At 39.6% G+C, this 19,778-nt stretch overlaps 2 protein-coding genes across 8 annotated transcripts in view; one reads left to right on the top strand and one right to left on the bottom strand.

Annotated features, from left to right (window-relative positions):
- The first annotated feature begins 60 nt into the window (after window positions 1-60).
- On the top strand, window positions 61-4,517 carry LOC127416026 (heme-binding protein 2-like). The gene is made up of 5 exons (XM_051655102.1): window positions 61-226; window positions 529-613; window positions 1,528-1,660; window positions 2,270-2,450; window positions 4,129-4,517. The coding sequence occupies exons 2-5, from the start codon at window positions 539-541 to the stop codon at window positions 4,316-4,318; spliced, it is 579 nt and encodes a 192-aa protein (XP_051511062.1). The 5' UTR covers window positions 61-226; window positions 529-538; the 3' UTR covers window positions 4,319-4,517.
- A 1,061-nt stretch (window positions 4,518-5,578) lies between these two features.
- LOC127416025 (NHS-like protein 1) overlaps window positions 5,579-19,778 on the bottom strand; it is a 154,056-nt gene continuing 139,856 nt past the window's right edge. For 3 of the 7 annotated variants that reach the window (XM_051655094.1, XM_051655097.1, XM_051655100.1), the window contains exons 5-9: window positions 18,676-18,807; window positions 13,605-16,829; window positions 11,494-11,611; window positions 9,846-9,872; window positions 5,579-7,706 (exon numbers count right to left, since the gene is read on the bottom strand). In XM_051655094.1, the coding sequence (XP_051511054.1) occupies window positions 7,058-7,706; window positions 9,846-9,872; window positions 11,494-11,611; window positions 13,605-16,829; window positions 18,676-18,807 (4,151 nt within the window). In that variant the 3' untranslated portion in view covers window positions 5,579-7,057. The remainder of the gene's footprint in view (window positions 7,707-9,845; window positions 9,873-11,493; window positions 11,612-13,604; window positions 16,830-18,675; window positions 18,808-19,778) is intronic. The other 4 variants (XM_051655095.1, XM_051655098.1, XM_051655101.1 and 1 more) reach the window with 4 other exon arrangements.

A 19,778-nucleotide genomic window follows, 5' to 3' on the forward strand; every position in this document is an offset into this window, starting at 1 on the left:
TCTTTCCTAATTTACATTTTCCTCACAACCAATCAAGACGTCTCTCGCGAGCATGAAAACAAGGAAGTGGCCGTGTCAGCGTTACTTAAGCAAGTGGTTGTTACGTAGTGCTTGTAACGGCCTCTTCTTTATATAGACGTTATAAAACGTCTGTCTGTGACGGATAAATAAATACTGCTCTGTCATTTGAGGTTTCGGACATTTTCTGCAACTCGGCAGCAGACAGGTGAGTTTTAAAGTTTATATCGCTGCATTAAATAGTCAACGAATGTACTATACAGCAGGCTGAATTAAGGGAAAATTGGGCCAGTTTTTGAATGGCATCATCTCATTGTCCAAAAGCAGCCCAGTTTAACTGATTTCACTCTATATTTAACATGCATATAAATATTTTTCGATAAAAGTTGTTTATGATGGTAATAAAAATACCTTTTCGCTTGTATTTTAAGTGACGTTGCTTGTATTTGTCGCATTTGTAATATTATTGGTATATTTATCAGTTTTTAATTTTGAATAACGTCGTTACAGTTGAGTCGAGATGCTTAAAGCCATCGGACAAACTCTGTTTTCTTCTGGACTACAGAACCCAAAGTTCACTACCCAAGAGAGTAAGGTTAGTGAACTAGATCAAGCTATATCATTTTGTGTAATTTGGCAAGAACCTACCAGATTTCACCACAAACTTCATTACAGACTTTGGTTTGTAAATATTTACATTGTAGCTCATTTGCAGAGATAAGATGTTTGCATTTTGTTTTTGGTGTCTACAGTGAAACAGTCCTTGTTTATAACTCGTTTAACCCTTAGATGTGTTTCACCAAAGACTATTACATATTCGGGTCTTTAATGACATTCACGCTGAAATTTCATGAGATGTAACTGGCTGTCAAACACATATTGAGCTACGCATAACACATTAGCTACACATATGTATTTTCTCAGGCCAAATCATACTGTTCATGTGTTACACTTGCTATAGTTTACTTCCATGTTCCATTTCCATTGAAACAGCAGTGCCACTTTGAGGAACAAATAGCATGTAAAATACGCATGTCTGTACTCGTATGGAATACTGATAATTCACCATTGTCACATAGAAAATGTATATGATATAGCGGTCATTTGTATGAATATAGTACTAATTTCTCTTGTAATAAACAGAAATATCCTGTGATGGTAAACTTGTATAAATATGAAATAATAGTAAAAATATTATTTATGGAATACAAAAAAAAATCAATAAGAAATAAATTCAAACTATTACATACCTAGGGTCTCTAATGACCCTATACACTTTTGGTACTTAAACCATTATAACAAATTTTTTTTTTTTTGCAATTGTGGCATTTTTTTGTGTTACACTATTCAGAAGAGAAAGGTTGAGGAATACTAAAGAGGTGTGGGTGCAACTCCAAAAAATTGAGGTACATTAGGTGGAATGCAGTCCCGGGTCTCTAAAGACCCAAGGTATGCGTTTAAGTGTTAATGTTGTTGGCTTGTCACGCATGATGATTTGGTCCTTTTCAGGGTGACTATGAGGTCCGTACTTACCATGCAACAAACTGGGTGAGCACAGCTGTTGCTGGCATGGAGCAGGACTCAGCCTTAAGCACAGGCTTTAGAAGACTCTTTAAATACATCCAGGGAACCAATGAAAACAGTAAGTGTTGATATTTCTGTGGATAGCTATGCCTCACATCTCATAAACCCAGATTTCGATTATATGTTCTCAAGCCATTAAACAAAAACTCTAGAAAAATACAATATTTGATGCATTCTGGCATTAATTCCTAAAGATGGCCCTGTGTGTAGTTATTTTGCGATTTGTAACATTTTCATTTAGATAATGTAAAAGCAATGGATTATTGTGTAGGTGAGAAATCTCCAGATGCATAAACATTCAGTGTTTAACCCTGGAATGGAGTTTTTTTTTTTTTTTTTTTTTTTTTTGTGAACTGCAAAATGTCTGTGAACCATAAGTAAAACAAATGAGTTCAATGCTCATGCCCTCAGAGCTTGCATACTGCAGTAAATCACATCTCAGGATGCCTTTATACTAATAAAAACCATGTGCCAGATTGTGTTCCAAGAGTAAATTGTGCTAATGATTCACCAGGTGGTATTGTATCTGCATAAAGGTTTTGTGGATTTTTGTGGCTTCCACATTTAAGTGACTGAGATCATTGCTTATTTATGCACCTTCAAAATAATGAACCACCTTGGATATAAACTATATAATGAAAGCGTGTTCTGTACTGTCATGTATTAGAGAGTAAGGTGGAGATGACTGCACCAGTTAGCTGTATGATTGACCCTGGGGCAGGACCTGCCTGTGAAAGCACCTTCACAGTGTCCTTCTACATTCCTGAAGAACATCAGGCTGACCCACCCAAACCCTCAGATGCAGATGTTTTCATTGAGAACAGAAAAGAGTTCACCGTGTTTGTAAGGTATGTTTGTGTCAAGAGCTTGTACATCATAGATGCAATTTAGCTACTGAGTTGGGTCATTCCTAATATGAGAACTGAAACTTTATAAAAGAATATGCCTGCGTTATAATTTAAGGAAGTATTTTAATAAAAGGGTATACAAGACTTTTGGAAATATGCTTTATTCAAGCTTAGGTACTTACATTTGATTATAATTTGATTAGTTACACAATGGCAAGATAATTAACAGGATGCCTAACAGGTTGGAAATAAAGAGCTAAAGTGAGGGATTGAGAGTTACCCAAGGGTGTCAACTTGAATGTTGAGTTTTTAACCAATGTTTGAAATTTCCATAATATCATAGCCATTTCTGTAATTTGATCTAACAGGATGGGATGTTTTTACAGTGGGAGATTAACTAATACGTGTACTATCAAACATCACAGAATTAATGAGAACCATTGCTAATACGTACTGAGATTTGCACTGTTTTACCACCAAAAATGAAACAAAAAAACTCCTGGAATATGATGTCATTAAGGAACTAATGTGGCTTTTGTTCTTTAAAGGAATATTCTGTGTTCAATACAAGGTAAGCTCAATCGACAGCATTTGTAGCATAATGTTGATTACCACAAAAATACATTTTGACTTGTCCATCCTTTTACTTAAAAGAGAAAAAAACAGTTGGAAGTGAATGGGGCCAATAAGTAAACGTTAAAATACTCAGTTTCAAAAGTATAGCCACAAGATATGAACAATATGCATGATAACAAAATTTTACTAACCTATTCTGTGTAAAGTTATATCCAGTTTTACAACTTAATTGCTGTGACAATGTAACACTGTAAACCCTAAAATGACCTTAAACAACTTTACAGCTGAAATAAAAACAAAAGAATTAATGTAAGTGCTTATGTAAAATTATAAGCTTCACATTTCTGCCTTTTAACCCTCTAAAATTTGGTGTTCACTTCCATGTGAATGCCTCACTTTAACCTCATTTATTTGTTAAAGATAAGGAGGGACGAGTCCAAATAATTTTTTTGTGGTTATCAGCATTATGCCACATGCTGTCGATTGAGCTTAACTTGTATTGAACCTGAAATATTTCTTTTAAAGAGATATTACAACAGCTCAGTGGTAAAATACACTGGCTACCACTGCTAGCTCGCTAGTTCAAATCCCAGGGCGTGCTGAGTGACTGCAGCCAGGTCTCCTAAGCAACCAAATTGGCCCGGTTGCTACCACGAGGACTTAAAAGCACATTGGGAATTGGGCATTCCAAATTGGGAGAAAAAGGGGAAAAATCAATAAAATTTGGGGCATAAGAAAAACTAATAAAAAAAAATGGTTAAATGTTTTGTTTTAAACATTTTAATTAGAGAAAGGAAAAATGAATAAAAGGCTGTGGTTTTTCTTAAACTCATTATTTAATATGGCAAACATGGCAACATTCGCTCAAACCGTGTTAACTTGTTTTGTCGTTAAAAGAAAACTAATGTGATTTACTTCTTTAAAAATTGTTTAATATTGTATCCAATATAGGAAGAAGTGATGTGGGGATGAAAATATAATGCATAACAGGAATAACCCAGATAAGAAAAACTACAGTACTTGGGGTCTATCCTTTTAAAATGATTTTGTTTGTCATGTATTTATTACACACATTAACATTTTTGGGGGGTTGTTTTTGTAGGACCTATGGGGGCTATGCTAATAGTGAAAACAGTCAAGAGGAGCTTCTGAAACTGATGGAGAGCCTCAAGAGGGATGGGATGAAATTCAAGGAGTCCCCATACTACAGGGCTGGGTATGACAGCCCCTTCAAACTGACCAACCGCAGGAATGAGGTCTGGCTAATCAAAGATGAGGAAGAAAAAGCATAAGAGGAAAAAAAAAAGGTCATTCCACACAGTGTCTGAAGTAAGGAAAAGGAGGTCAATTTTTTTGCTTAACATCATGGTGTAGATACTTTTTTGTTTACTGTGTACCACAAGTGCCTGAAAGGTTTTATATGTAAATTTAACACTGGTATATCCTATCAATATATTTTACAGCAACATTAACACTTTGTTACCTGCAATTTACCATGAAATGATAATTTGAAGAGCATGTTGAAAGAATTTCTAATATAATAATAATGCATTATGAGAATTAAAATTAAGTCTTATCACCTGTTAGTCTGTAAAATATTGCCTACATCCCAGCAGGAAGGATCTTGAGGATTTGATTCTCATATTTGACAATAATAATCCCAAGGAGGCACAAGCGCTGTGTAGCATTACTGAATCACTAACTTTTTATTTATGTGAAACATCAGTGTATAATGTCATCTGTTTTTGTGTTTTTACTACACTAAATAAAATTAAAATTAAGGGAACAAATAACAGTGTGTTAAACTGACACTGGCCTTTATGTACTTTGGGGCATGGCCATGATTTGATCTTAAAAGAACGTATACACCTTTTTAATAAAGGTCTCATTTAGTAGCCTGTAGATGTACTCTGAGATTTTTTTTTTTTTCAAAACTGATGAATAAAGAATTTTATTTACAAGCGTGTTTGTGTAAGGGGTGCATTTACAGGCAAAGGAAACACACTTTTTGTATTTCAGCTGATCAAGGACATGACCCCAGGTGCTAGCAAAAGGAATCCATATACAAGGCATAACACTCTCTCTCTCTGCATCGTCATCAGGTTTATTTTAGAGGTAACTATTGTCTGAATATCATGTTCACATGCTCAGCACAAAAGAAGACTTGCATGTGAAGAATCAAGGCACTTTTTCTCTATATTTGCCACCGCAGAAGCCAAATTCTAAACAAGGATCCTGTTGTGCAGTTTGGCTCAACCGCATGTTAGATGTGCTCTAGGTTGAAACTAGCAAATGACCAGTGCTAAACAAGACCTCTAAAGGTAATCTTGCGTATGATATTGGTAGAATATTAGTCCAGTAGGATGACAGCCAGTGTATCAAGCTTAGAAGAATCAATGATGGTCAGTAAGGTGGAGGGAGAGGTTTAGTGATGACCTCCTAAAGCCTTTGGATTTGATGGACCGCTGTGGGTGCCATGGCGACAGCGTTAATGAGTGTGGTTTGGGGTGGCAGCTGACAGTGAATCAAAGACAGACACAAGATAGCTGGGCAATTTTTAAATACCACCATGTTTTATTACACAGACATACTCCAGAGGGTTAGCAGCTTGCATCCTCTTTAGCATCGTTCAGTTCATTGTCTCTTTCTCCAGGTTTCTAATCCACTTTGGGGTGGTGCAGGAACAGGACAGAAATTCCATCCGTGGTGAAAATGAAACTTAAAGACTGTACGAGGCTCTGTCTAATCACACTTTATTCACCTCCCCACTAAAACACCATCTCCAGCTACAGTATATCAAGCCACATTCTTCAGGCTATTCTAAAATAAATACTCTACAAAAGTAAGCCACTCCTAACAAAGATTTCTAAAATGTACAAATTCTTTTGAAAATAAGTTGTTACTTAACATTTCTTTAGGTATATACATAAAAACATTATAAAACTGCACAAGAAAAGGTTTTGACAGGTAAACAGGAGAGGAGTTAGTTATTAAGCCTCGGTTACATCAAAGCTTGTCTTCATCAATAGATGCTACAAGAACAGAACATTCCCTCTCTGTTTAATAAATGCCCACATATTTCAGTCTTACTGGGCATACAGCAAGTTAGAGTGTCCTGTTAGGCTCTTTGGTAACCAGAACAATTTATAAATAAAGCCAGTCATTTTTTTCAAGTAAGTTCTTTCTATGTCAGAATGAACTATTTGCATTTAAAATAACAAACACTGAACAATGACAATTAAAAGGAGACAATGAACAGTGCAAACCTACACACCAAAAAAACAACCTTTTTTTTTTCTCAAACACCAGTCCCTCTGCCCTCTTTCGACAATTCCTGTTGCGTTCCTTACACTTCCGATGAAACAATCTGACCAGAGATTTATAAGAAAGTCTTATTGTAGATTTCACCAGTGTGCTCTTCTTCTGTTGAACTCTGACAAGGTCTTTGAAGATTGGTGTACGAAAGCAATCGACAGAGGCGCTGACAGAGCTGCCTAAGTGAAGTTTGAGGTGTGACACACTCAGACTTCCTCTTTCTGCATCTGTGTTAATCCATCAACTTGAACTACTAGCGAAAACAATTAGTCACATAGTAATTTCTTCATTACCGCATTTCACATGCTTGTTAACTGCTTCACCAACCCCCCCCCCATATAAATCTGTGCGCTGCAGTTACTGCTGGTGAACTAAAAAAGCAGAACAGAATAACAGAACAAAAAAAAAGTTATTATTAGGCATTGGAAAGATGAGTCTTGTATTGCCACAGAAAGTTGATTACTTTTTTCTGATGAGCTACAAATACAGCAGTTTTCTGCCAACTGCTTGATCTGACCACTTGAACTGATGGCGCTACCTCAGATCCCAGCATGTCTTAGCCCACACTACAACATCAGGAAACCCATGGCACTGCTTGTAATAGCGGGCTGCACGACCCACAACAGAGTTCAACCTTTCTTGGTCATCTGCTGTCGGTCAGTCTCTGATGCTGTGTAGACGTTCTTCCTTTGCTACAGAGACAGCCATTTCTTCTCCTAACTGCTGCTCTGCTCACATAAAGTGCTGTTAGAGTCCTGAGAGATGGGAAGGGGTATGGTTGGCTCTTCGCAGTGCTCTCCACTCTCAGTAAGCTCTCCTTCCCTTTCACAGATAACAGTCATGGGACTGCTGAGGATTCGACTACGGGCATTGTATTTGCTGCTGGCCGCCGAGGGTGGGGTCCGGGATCGGCCATACCTTGGTCCAGTTATTGATGGAGATGTTGAGAAAGGTGACCCTGGTGAGCATCGCATCAATCCCTCATTGCGTGCCCAGTCCTCAGGCGCCCTCTTGCTGTGGTTCGGAGAAGCAAAGGGGCTGTGAGCATTTTGTGTAGTTGGAGATGCAGGGTCAAATGAGGAGTCAAGAGAGCGAGTCCTCTGGAACCGTGGGTCGGTAGTGCGCAACATCTCGGCAGCAGACATCCTGAAGCTGGTCTCAGAGCGACTGCCTTTCTTCAGCAGAAGGGCCTTGAAGGTGTCACTGCTGGTTGCAGATTTGCGTAGGCTACGTTGGATGGAACCAGACTGGCGAGGCAGGGAGGAAGTCAGGCCTGGGACTATTCCTGTAGGGGTCACCGGTGATAGAGGACCTTGTGAACGGTCCTCTTCGGATTCACGGCGTCCTAGGACTTTCCGCTTGGACCTGTTGAGAAAGATGCACAAATATGAGTTAAGACAAAAGGTCAGATTTTGTTGAACAGTCAGATTTGGTCAGTTATTTTGTAATGAGTGTTAGTTCATACCAAACGACATTCCAGTCTATCGTGATAACTCTTTTTTTTAATTTATTTAAAAAAAAAAAATTGTGAGATTGTGCTCACAAAGAGCAATTTCTAGCCTATGAAATATTCTAGAGCAGGGCGTAACTAAAAAAAAATGATATTCACTATAGAGATTTCAATTATTTTTTAAGATTTCATTAAAGTTATGTTCTGGGTTCAATACAAGTTGAGCTCAATTGACAACATTTGCAGCATAATGATTCCGATGATTGCTCTTCATTTTTAAGAGAAAAAAGTAAGGCTCTTACAATGGATGTGAATAGGGCCAATTCATAAACATTACAATAAACACTGTTTCAAATTAATAACCACAAGACATAAACATTATACATGATTTCAGTGTGATAAAATCACTTTTACCATTGTTGTGTCGTCATGGCAACGAAGTTGTAATACTGGATATAATTTTACACTGATAAGGCTGGTAAACTATTTTATCTCACTAAATATATGTTAACATGTATAATGTTAAACAGAGACTATTTAGCAGAGATGGGTCACTTCTATTAAAATGAATGGGAGAAATTGGAACGCCCAATGGTCAAAGGATGTAGAAAAGTAAGTCCTGTCTTCCAGGTAAAAGAGCCAATCAGCTTTTAGATACAGACATCGCCTGTCAAACAACTTGAGAAAGAGCTTGCAGATTAGCTATATAAACCGGGAAAATTGCTTTTTTTTTTTTTTGCGTAATCTGAGGTAAAGAAGTACAATTTATGATACCAGTGTTGTCAGACTTTACTGCTGATTTGAAATATGTTTTTTGATCGTAATTATGACCAACCGTTTTGGAGATTTGCACTTGTATGCCATTTGTTTAGAAAATAGCTGTCTGGAAGCATTCCAAAGATGGCCGCAGAGTGAACTGACTTGCTGAAAAGACTTTGTGTTAACTTCTTGTGTATTTACAGTAACTGTGTATTTTAATGTTTAAGACTGGTCCCATTCACTTCCATTGTATGTGTACTGTAACTGCGATTTTTGCTTTCGAAATAATTTTTTGTGGTAATCAACATTTTGCCACAAATGTGAAGACTTTTCCAGGCCTAGAAATCACTATTTTAACACTGATATTTCCAGGTTTTTCTGACTGTGGAAACCCTGCATACGGGAAATTGAGAGGCGATGGAAACTGAAACCTTTAGGTATAAGCAAAAGGTCAATAAATTATGTTTTAATATTAGTTCAAGCATTTATATAAGTTTGGCAGTAGGCAGTAAAAAAATGAAAATAAAAGCAGTTCATTCAGGACAAACAACATTTTGTGACTGATGATTTGTTCTACTGAAATTTAAGAAAATAAACTGAAGACTGTTGACAGAGCTGCCGCTTAACTGTCAACCCACACTAACTAAACATGCTTCACTTCAATTAAGAACTCATCCAACTTCTCCCGAAGCTGAATGACTGGAATAAGACTCGAGTCAATTTTTGTGATTAATTTTTTCAGTCTTGATGAGTCTGTTCCCTCCATTGATTTCTGTTCCACTTTCACATTAAATCAGCTAGGCCCCAGCAAACCAAAACTTCACAGCAAAATTGGAAAAGTAGGAAGAACTTAACAATGCAGGATATAAATAGCACAAGTGTTTGTAAATTGGGGGTTGTTTAATTAAAATTCTGTCCCTTAAAAGCCAAACCAAAGAGGAATAATGCTCACTTTGCAACTTTGTGGAAGTGCAGGCATAATGGAACCCTAATCAAAAAAGCAAACTGGGCAAAGTGCCCAACATAATTTTAAGCCAGAGGGTTGTTTATTCACCCCACCAGTAGGGGGACCCTGGGTCAATGAAAGAGTGCTAGCATGTATTGTATGCCCAGGATCAAATCAAATTCATTAGCATGGCATAACTGCTGCAGATTAGTGAGTATGGGATTAACTGATGGATGGAGCAGAAACCCATCCTAAATCTGGGATGCACTGGAAGATTATACAGCTAATCCCACCCCTAGCATCATCGCAAGAGGAACACGCCAATGGCTAATTACTTGCCAGACCGCACCTCATATGTTGGTCCAGCTGGTCCAGGCTAAATGATAAAGAAGAGGACATTGGAGAGATCAGGGAAGAAAAGGGTGGAAGAGAGTAACAGATATGATTGAGTGTGAAAAAATGACAAAGGCAATGAAGTTTTCAAGATTTCAGAGAAGGATATTGCTACATAATAAGTTGAAAGTGTCAAAGGCATATCAACATAGGAGGTCTATTGGAACTTGTTTTTTATGGATGTTCATTACACTGATTAAAGGCAAGTGCTGTTTTAACAGCTACAAGTATCAAATGAAAGAGAAAACAATGTGGTCTGTGGCACTGCTTTTTTAATTCTTCACATTAAAAGGATAGTTCACCCACAAAATTAAACAATTCTGTCATCATTTACTCACCCTCATGTGCTCCAAACCTCAATTACTTTCTTTCCTCAGTGGAACACAAACGATATTAGGCAGAATGTTTGTTTCAGTCACCATTTACTTTCGTTGATTTAAAAAAAGATGCAGTGAAAGTGAAGGGTGATGGAAGAAAGATAACAAAATATTTTTGGGTGATCATTCCCTTTAACACAGTTAAAGTCCTTGAAATGCAGCAGGTCAAACCTTGGGAGAAATACTGTATACACTGCTTGTAATCTAGCTTCCATTCTGACTTTTTTTATTTTATTCAATCTAAAGCTCAGCGCTTTAGGAGTGGCACTCGGCAAACCCCAGGATTTACTGAGCACATATAGCATCTGGTGCTCTGTCACACTACATCTAAACTGGTCTTCCATTTCAAGCATATCTTTTGCTCTAATATCTGTGCGAGACTGCAGCGGACCAGAGCAGAAGGAAGCGCAAAGCCTCACACACACGCTGAAGCAGAGGAAACCAAATCCTCCCGAATGAAATTGTGTGACGTGCTGAGCACTTCAAAAACCTGCCCACTACACGTGACTATTGCAGAGCCTACATACGTGATATGGCTGTGACACAATGTAGGTGTGTATTTATGTAGGTTATGCATGCAGTATTGAGAATCAGCCTGCACACAAAAACATATTGAATCTTATTAGGTATGCAACAGAGGTGCATTTACATGAAGGACTGCAATAAGGCCACACATTATCATTTAAATCATTTACTCACCTTATGTTATTCAAAATCAGTATGACTTTCTTCCATGGAAAAAAAAAAAGTCACCATCCACTTTTATTGTGTTTTTTCTATACAATGAAAGTGAATGTTAAATGGAGGCTGTCTTTCTGCCTAAAAGCTCCTTTTGTGGAAGAAAGAGAGTCTACTGGTTTGGAACAACATGAGGCTGAGTAAATGATAAGAATTTTAATTTATGGGTGAACTATGCCTTTAAGAGCTAGTGCATGTTTCTTTAACACAGCCAAACTAAACTGTACATGAGCATCTAGTGGAGTAATACATCAGCCTGGTGTATCTCTTCATCTGACAGACAGAGACCACAGAAGCCCTACTCTTTTACATGGTGCTTTCCCTCCACACTCCAGCTTTTGATGGATGTATCTGAGATTGGATTGGACAGCCTGCTTTAGAGTTATGAAATGCAGAGAACAGCAATTTACAGGACGGGGGAGTAAAGGAATGAAAAGAAAGTAGATGGGACTGGATAATGGATCCCAGCAAAGTACTGTGGCAATTTACCTGTGAATGGTAGCGAAGAGGTCCTCTGTGGTTCTGGGCCGTGTGGGAGTCACCATTTCCTTACAGGAGTCGCCGTTGATGCCGGGACCTTGAGAGGTGCTGGACTCAAAAACCTCACCTAGCAGAGGAAAAAATTCATATATTATACTCTTATATTAACAGTCTTGTTATAGTAATACTGTACTGTTTGAATTAGATATCACCGTATCAGTTAAAAATTAATCTGATAACAACAAACCTTAAAGGAAGAACATGTAACTAAATATATACATGTAAAAATATAATTGAATAAAAACAAAAACAAAACAAATATTTGATGGATACTTCGGATTACATAGTGCCAGTGATATGAATCACAATGTATAGGATCCATGTGGCAAACAGACAATTTCTTGCTAATAAATACATGCCTTGCACACTAGACCTAGATACTGTTACGTTAAAATGCACAGGCATATTTGGACAAACTTGTCCAACAAGAACATTCAAAACATAAAGAGGACGTTACGCAGATTAAAAAGTAACAAACTCGTATAGTGTAAACAATATTATGCAAAATGTCAGGAAACATAAGTGTCTGAAACAGTCAATCAAAATCCAGCATTTCTCGCAAGTACCAAGACACATCACATAACTGTCAATAAAAATTCAAGACACATACACGAGTTAAGCTCTTCAAATATAACATGTATCAAGGCAGGTTAAAATCTGTATACTTAACCTTCTCTTACATTCTCATAGTTGTAACCACCTTCCCATCAGAGTTGAGTTCAGTGTCTTCTCTCATCTCACTTCTGCACTTGCTAGAGCCACTGAGGGTGATCTCACGTTACACACTCTCTTCCCTCCCCCTCCCTCACTTCTCTCCTCCTCTACCCACTGCCGGCCCAACCCCCTTTCTATCCCATTTAAACGGCTTTCCCTTGGGAATGCTGCCCCATCCTATCCCAACCCTGACGAGAGGAAAAAGTGAGTGAGAGATTTTGGAGGAAGGGAAAGTCAAAGGATGTGAATGACGGAGGGATTAGGAGATAAGAGGATGCTAGTTTAAGACATGCAGAACAACTGGTGAGTGATGGTATAAATAAGAGAATGGAAATAGAGGGGTAACAGGGTGGTAAGACAAGCAAGAGTATGACAGTAGAGGTGGATGAAAGCATCAGAAGTCAGGGGGACAGATGGTGTCAGGGGAGGGGTGACTGAATGGACATAGTGACAGAGTTGGGGATAGAGAGACAGAGAAGTAAAGGACTAAATAGAAAGGATTGCCGCAGTGATGTCCCACTCTAAGCCCTGATGTGAGTAAAAGCTGCCACTTCTTATATGTATACACTCATATACACTACCGGTCAAAAGTTTTGAAACAATTGACTGAAATGTTTCTCATAATCCTAAAAATCTTTTGATCTGAAGGCGTATGCTTAAATGTTTGAAATTAGTTTTGTAGACAAAAATATAATTGTGCCACCATATTAATTTATTTCATTATAAAACTAAAATGTAATAAAAAACTAAAAACTAAAAACATGTTTTTGAAATTGATGACTTGGACCAAATAATAAAGAAAAGCAGCCAAAAAGTGCCCAACATAGATGGGAGCTCCTTCAATACTGTTTAAAAAGCATCCCAGGGTGATACCTCAAGAAGTTGGTTGAGAAAATGTCAAGAGTACATGTCTGCAAATTCTAGGCAAAGGGTGACTACTTTGAAGATGCTAAAATATAACACAGTTTTGATTTATTTTGGATTTTGTTCAGTCACAACATAATTCCCATAATTCCATTTATGTTATTCCATAGTTTTGATGACTTTACTATTATTCTAAAATGTGAAGAAAAAAAATTATAATAAAGAATGAGTAAGTGTTTCAAAACTTTTGACCGGTAGTGTACATATACTAGTTTACTCTTGATAAACTTTATGCTGAAAGTCACTTTGGCCCTCCTCCTGTTTTAATCATCCCTCTTTATATAATATAAATCTTGAGCACACATTATATGTCTCGAGTCTTTAAAAAAGGCAGAAGTCTTTAAAAATGCATGATTATGTGTCATCCAGTTTTACAAATGATCTCCAACCCCACAGAGTAAAATTAGGCAGATCTGACTTACCACTTTCATCATCTTTGGAGCCAACTGATCCGGTGCTGCTGGTCACATTTTCATCATCTCCTCCATATTCTTCCCCATCTCCTTCAGAGGTTCCCATGCCCATATCAAGTACAGTCTGGGAAAACTCCTGAGCTTCACCACTTGTTGGAAAAATGTCTGCTATCTCCTCAGGAGGTACAGAAATTTCACTTTTATTATTCTCTATCTCCTCTTCTGGCACAGGTGTGGTGTCCTGATTTTCTTTTGTAGTTGTATTAATTACCACCATATTCTGAGCACTCAGCAAATCACCGACATCCTTGTCTGTGGATGCTGTAGAATTCTCTTCTGCTTTACATTCAGGTGTGGAAAAGGAGGAAAAGGCGAGAGAAACCTTTGGCTTTTTGGAAATCATAGGAGGCTTTTTCTTGGGTGTAGTGTTTTGAAGTGTTTCCACTGGTGGTGACATGTCAGTCTCTTGACCATCAACTTCAGCAGTGGCCTTACTGTCATCAAAATCTATGGATCCATTTGTAAGGCAGGATTTCGGTTCAGAATGTAATTTTTCCACTGATGTTACATCACAGTCATGTTGGGCTTCAACATTACTCTCTCCATTTATATTTAAAGGTATGCAAGAAACCAGAGGAACTGAGGAATGCTCTTGTTTTTTAGGCTTCTCTGGTGTCTGGGGCTTACTGGTCATCTGGTCAGCCACTATTTCTTGAGATTTGGAGCAAATAAATTCACTGTTTTCTGGCTGCTTCACAGAGCGAAGCTGCACACTCTGCAGGGCAAAGGGGGTAATCAGTGGCATGCCAGACTTATTAGGCTCCTCGGATTGAGTGGACACTGGCCATCTCTCGGAGTTCACTGGTTTAAGGCTCCCCTTTATTTTCTTCAAGCTAGCAGAGGAGGGTGCAGGTGGTGTCATGCTGGATAGGACTGGAAATTGGGGTGGGGGATAAAGAGGGATGGTAGAACAAGCAGGGAGGGGTGGCAGAGGAGGAGGTGGAGGGCTAAAAGAACTATTAAGGCTTGATAAGGCAGGGTCAATTAACACCTCTGGAGGTGGAGGAGGTGGAAATTCTGGGGAGGATTTTATGTAAGGAGTGTACATAGATGCTTGCTGATGAGGGCTCATAGGTAAAACCGGTGGAGGAGGAAATATCTCGTTTGCATTGCACACAGGGCTGGAGGGAGGAAGGGGAGGAGGATAGGATGGAGGGTTGAAAGGTAAATGAGCCACAGGGTCAGCCTGAAGAGGAGGTGGCAGAGGGACATTGTTCCTGATGGAATCAGAGGTGTTGGAGGAAAGAGAGGTGGAAGAAGAGGAGATGGATACAGATGAGATCAAGGACGACTTTCTTTCAGGTACTCTGGGCTTGGGCTTGCTGCCTGATGGGGACATGCACCTCATGAAGGAGGGGACAGGAGTGCCAGCTGTGGGAGTGTTGGACTGACTTGAGTACCCACTTGATGGAGAAGTCAACCGATGCACCCTGTCTGGCGAAGAGGTGCCTGTTCTGGCCTTTACCGACACATCACTTCCTTCCTGAGGAGGAAGAAGGGTGGTCTGGGTACCACTGTGGAAACCCCTTCCATTTGTGATCTCAACTGCTTGTCCTGCAGATAGTGCATTATTGCATGGGGACTGCGTCTGATCACCAGATGGACGAGGGTAATCCATGTAGTAGCCCCAGGAATCTGCATAATCAGAACGCAGGCTACTAGTGTCACTGTGAGATGGCGTGACGTGACAGATGGCATAAACGTTAGCCATCCCTGTTGCTGATATGCCACTGCTGCCTGCACTGATGCTGCTCTGGCTCCTGGGACGAAGCATCCAGGGATCCTCATAGTCACTACAAGGACTGTGAGATGGTGAGGTGGACAACCCTTTCACTTTCAGCCCATTCTGAAGTGACTGTTGGAGTGTGGCAATCAATGACTCATTCAGAACAGACCCTCCAGTATCAACATTGGGAGAGTTGGTTTTCTTAGGCTTTCTACGTAGAGAGTCTGTGCGTGCTGGAGGAAGAGGTGGCTTCTTAGGCTTGCGTAGGGAGATGGAGCGTGACAGTGAGCTGTACAAGCTGCTTTGATCTTCTTGCTGACCCAGGCACTCATACATACTATGTCTTGATGCCCTGCCTCCTATGCCATGACCATGGCCACTACCCTGGCTCCTTGACCGAAGGCCTGAATCCAGATGCATAGAAGTGTAATAGCCATCATTGTCCATAGAGTAGAGTGAACTAGAATCTGTGCCTTTTGAGGAGCGTTCAAGGCTATTATAGAGATGATTTATGGGTGTTGAGCAGCTCGAAGTCAGTGTCCTTTTGGGCAACACATTTTCAGGGGTGTCATAAATCCATTGCTCGTCCGAAGACATTGTTCCTGCGGCAATTGTGCTGTGGCTGTGCAAACTGCTATCTGACCGGCCAGTCTCACTGCAGGTATCCTTAATGCCTGCTTCTGGTGTGTGGGAACCTGTGGCCACACTACTGGTGCTCTCACTGTTGACAGTTGAAATCATGCTATGAGGCCTAGCTTTAGGGTACGGTGACCCACCAATTAGGCTCTGGCCAGAGCTTGATGTGGTATGAAGTGCAATAACCTCAGTGGAACATGACAGAGTAGCATTAGGTATAAGTGAAGTTGAGTAGGCTGCATGTGGAGAAACTACACAAGCGGGACCGGAGACAGATCCCCATTCCCGTTGAGTACCTCTCACCTCCTGAGACTTTGGGCGGGTTAGGGTGCATGCCCTGGGGGCACACCTCATGTGCACCACAGTGTCATCGACCTGTAATTTTCCAATTGGCTGAAGGGCTTTTGCTGTGGAATCTTCTTTCCTGAACGGGGTACTACTATAAAGGGGCTCTGCATTTAGAGAGACCCGTGCACCTCTGGGCAAGCTGTGGAATCGCTGGCTATCATTACTAAAATTGGGTGCCATTCCAATTATTGAACTTCCAAGGGAGCTCCCATCAGACACAGCAGAGATGCTGGTGGCAGAGGTGGAGATGCCAGCCATCTGAGCAGCAATTCCTTGGCCCTTCTGAGCCCGTATTCTCCTCACAGAAGGTGGGACGATTTTCACCTCCTCAGTCTGGCAGCCAGAATCTTTTGTCTCAGATCGACGTAGAGTTGAATTCCCACTCACAACTCGCCCAAGTGTTGAATACTGTCCAGGGATAAACATGGACTGTGGCCGAAGCTCGCCTCCACGCCCTTTTGCTGCTGAAGAGAAAAACATAAATTAGATAATTATGACAAATGCTACAGCTGCATGTTTCTCTGCTTCTGCCCACTGACTATTTGTGACATCAGCTACCAATCAAATTAACCCTCTCTATTGAGAGCTAATTAATTTGATTACCTGTAGCCACATGTTACATGCTAATGACTTCTGGAAATCTAAATTGAGGTTGATATCTTAAAAGGCTTGCACCAAATATGTTGTCCGTTCCTGAGTCTGTCAATGATAGTGTCTGCACCAAGTGGAGGATCTTAGCTAACAGAAGGAACAAGCGGCTGGTACAGCTGATCTATGACACACTTCCACACATACCATAATTCTAAGCTTATTCACAAATGCATGCATGCACTTGCCTTTGAGAATTTAGTAGAGAACTGCAGGCTGTTAATGCATTAAGCCTCCTATAATCATCCTCCACAACACAGACACATGCAAAAACACAGGAAGCAGAATGCACCAACCTTGCATCTTCATAATGTCAAGCTTACTGTTGGAGAATAAATTACCATACAAGAGTAATCATAACATTTAAACTGCCAGACAGAGACTCGTCTTAACAGTGTCTCTTTCAGATCAGGTTTAGTTTTAGCTCCAGAGAAATGACACTGGTTTATGAAGTTTACTCCTCATTCTCTGTATGTACAAACAATAGAGTAGGACTTAAAGCAGATTTATTATGCATCGGTATCAGCAAAACACTGTTAAAGAGCTTGACACACTACATCTCCCCCACACACATCTGTTCTGGTAAGAAAGGGTTTTTAAAACCATATCTGCATTAGCTATACAATACAAGATGTAGAATGCCCTTTCAACAGTCCCAGTAATTTGGTACGGAAACAGAGATGGCGGTTTTAACAGTATAATAGTGTTATCGAAAATGGATGTAATACAAAACCTGCATATATTCTTGTAAACCAGATAAAAAATTTGCTCTTCTACATACATTTTCATTTGTCTCTCCCCTCCCCCTCCATTACTATACTGATAAATAATAAAGTGTTCTGCCAGAGGAATCTGGATAAAGGATTATGTAGTTGGCTGGAGTTGGATGCAAAGCAAAGTGTGGCCATTTCCACCAGAGCATCCAACTATCAGCACTCACACAGGCAAACAGGAATGACCCAGGGGAGAGGTAGGAAATGAAATACTGCTGGATGCAGCTGTTGGATGCTAGGGTTACATAACACAGGTGGTCAAGAGTTAAGGGAAAACTCAGCATGCAAAGGCTTGGCAAAAAGTCAAAACAGTCAAATCCTCATTAAGAATATTATACAATTATTAGCTAATGTGTGGAATGCTAGATGATTAGGGTATCTCCTCTCAAGACAACTTTTAAAGGGATAGTACACCAAAACGTGAAAATTCTCCATTTCTGTACTCTCCTCCATCCTTCAATCACTTTGCATGTACTCTCCTCCATCCTCCATTCATTGCATCTTTTTTCCATACAATGACAGTGAATGGAGAGTGAAGCTAACAATCTGCCTAACATCTCCTTTTGTGTTCCACGGAGGAATGAAACGGGTTTGGAACAACATGAGAGTAGGTAAATTATGGCAAAATGTTCATTTTTTTGGTGAACTACCCTTTAAGTTGGAATTAAAATTCTTTTTGATAGCAATGAGATCAGGTTATGATGATTCTAAGACTTCCAAATCAACCTAAAGAACATTGTGGAGTGGTGCTGAGGTGGGAATGAGAAGCAGAATCATGACAACTACAATAGATGGTCATGACAACTACAGTAGATGAAACGTAACCATCTAAAAAGAAACAGGTGAGGCAGGAGCAGCAGCAGAGAGAGCTGGCAAAGCCATACCCTACCTAGTTCCCGTTGGACGCTGTCAGGTACGCCTGATATAGTCTTTCTCCGCTTAACCTTCTTGGGCCGGTGGGTCAGAGTGTCAGTGTTTATTAGGGAGCGGCGGATGCTGGCCTGCCTGTCAAATGTCTCCCCTGGAGACCAGTTGACGAGGGCAGACAGGCAAAAGGGCCAGTTAGTAACATACATGCATCACACATGCACAGCACACACACATACTGTATCAGTGCAACTTTCATGCAGAGTCAGTCATACACAATCTGTACAACAAAACAATGTGAAAACAAGCAAAAGAAGAATATACATCTTCACTATCAAATTTAAGCTTATAGGATCTGCAGTATCCTTTAGGGGAAATATTGATTAAAAACTGTAAAAGTTCATAAGCTCATTCTATCAAACTAAATAAGATTAAAAACAGTCTTTTTCTACAAAAGCAATTTTAAAGTGCTGTAAGATGTGCTGTAGCACTGCCAAAGGAAAACAACTCCACAGACTGTGCCCTGTTGACTAAGCTACAGCACGTTGAGATGTCTGACTAAGTCACAGAGCTGACAGACTGAATTAGTGTGTGGGTGTGTATGTGTGTGTGCTTTTAAGTCTAATATAGCTTCTCCTGCCTGATTCATGGTGAAGTTCAGAGTTTTTTGAAGGGATAGGATGCACAGAGCTTAGTCTCTTCTATGATATACTTTATTACTACAGACTGTGTTCTTTTTAGTAAAGTGTCTGTGGTTCTATGCATGTTCGTTATAGTGCTGGATTTGTGCATGACCTTTGGCAGAAAGACTCAGTGCTCAAATAGATAACTCTCAAGTAGAAAGGTCAAAGTCAGAGTAGGAAATAAAAGAACTGTTAATATGAGAACTGTTAATGTGTTGAACAGAATGCAGGCACATCTATCCACATGCTCATATATCCATATCAGCCAGTACATACAGTGAACATGCATGCAATATGTTATGAGGATCTAAATTTAAAAGGAATTAAAGTTACAGTTTTAAAGTTTTTGCAAATTTTGAAATCAGGAATAAATTACCACATACTGTATATAAATACACAATAAACACAAACATATTAGGAGCTCTTTGGAGTCACAAGTATG

This window comes from Myxocyprinus asiaticus, chromosome 25, assembly GCF_019703515.2.
Source record: "Myxocyprinus asiaticus isolate MX2 ecotype Aquarium Trade chromosome 25, UBuf_Myxa_2, whole genome shotgun sequence".
Classification (NCBI taxonomy): domain Eukaryota; kingdom Metazoa; phylum Chordata; class Actinopteri; order Cypriniformes; family Catostomidae; genus Myxocyprinus; species Myxocyprinus asiaticus.

Bases quoted from the DNA above. Each gene is read 5' to 3' on its own strand.
- LOC127416026 (XM_051655102.1), top strand. From the start codon at position 539: ATGCTTAAAGCCATCGGACAAACTCTGTTTTCTTCTGGACTACAGAAC. The intron at 1,661-2,269 runs GTAAGTGTTGAT...GTCATGTATTAG, and splicing joins CCAGGGAACCAATGAAAACA to AGAGTAAGGTGGAGATGACT. The intron at 2,451-4,128 runs GTATGTTTGTGT...TTGTTTTTGTAG, and splicing joins GAGTTCACCGTGTTTGTAAG to GACCTATGGGGGCTATGCTA.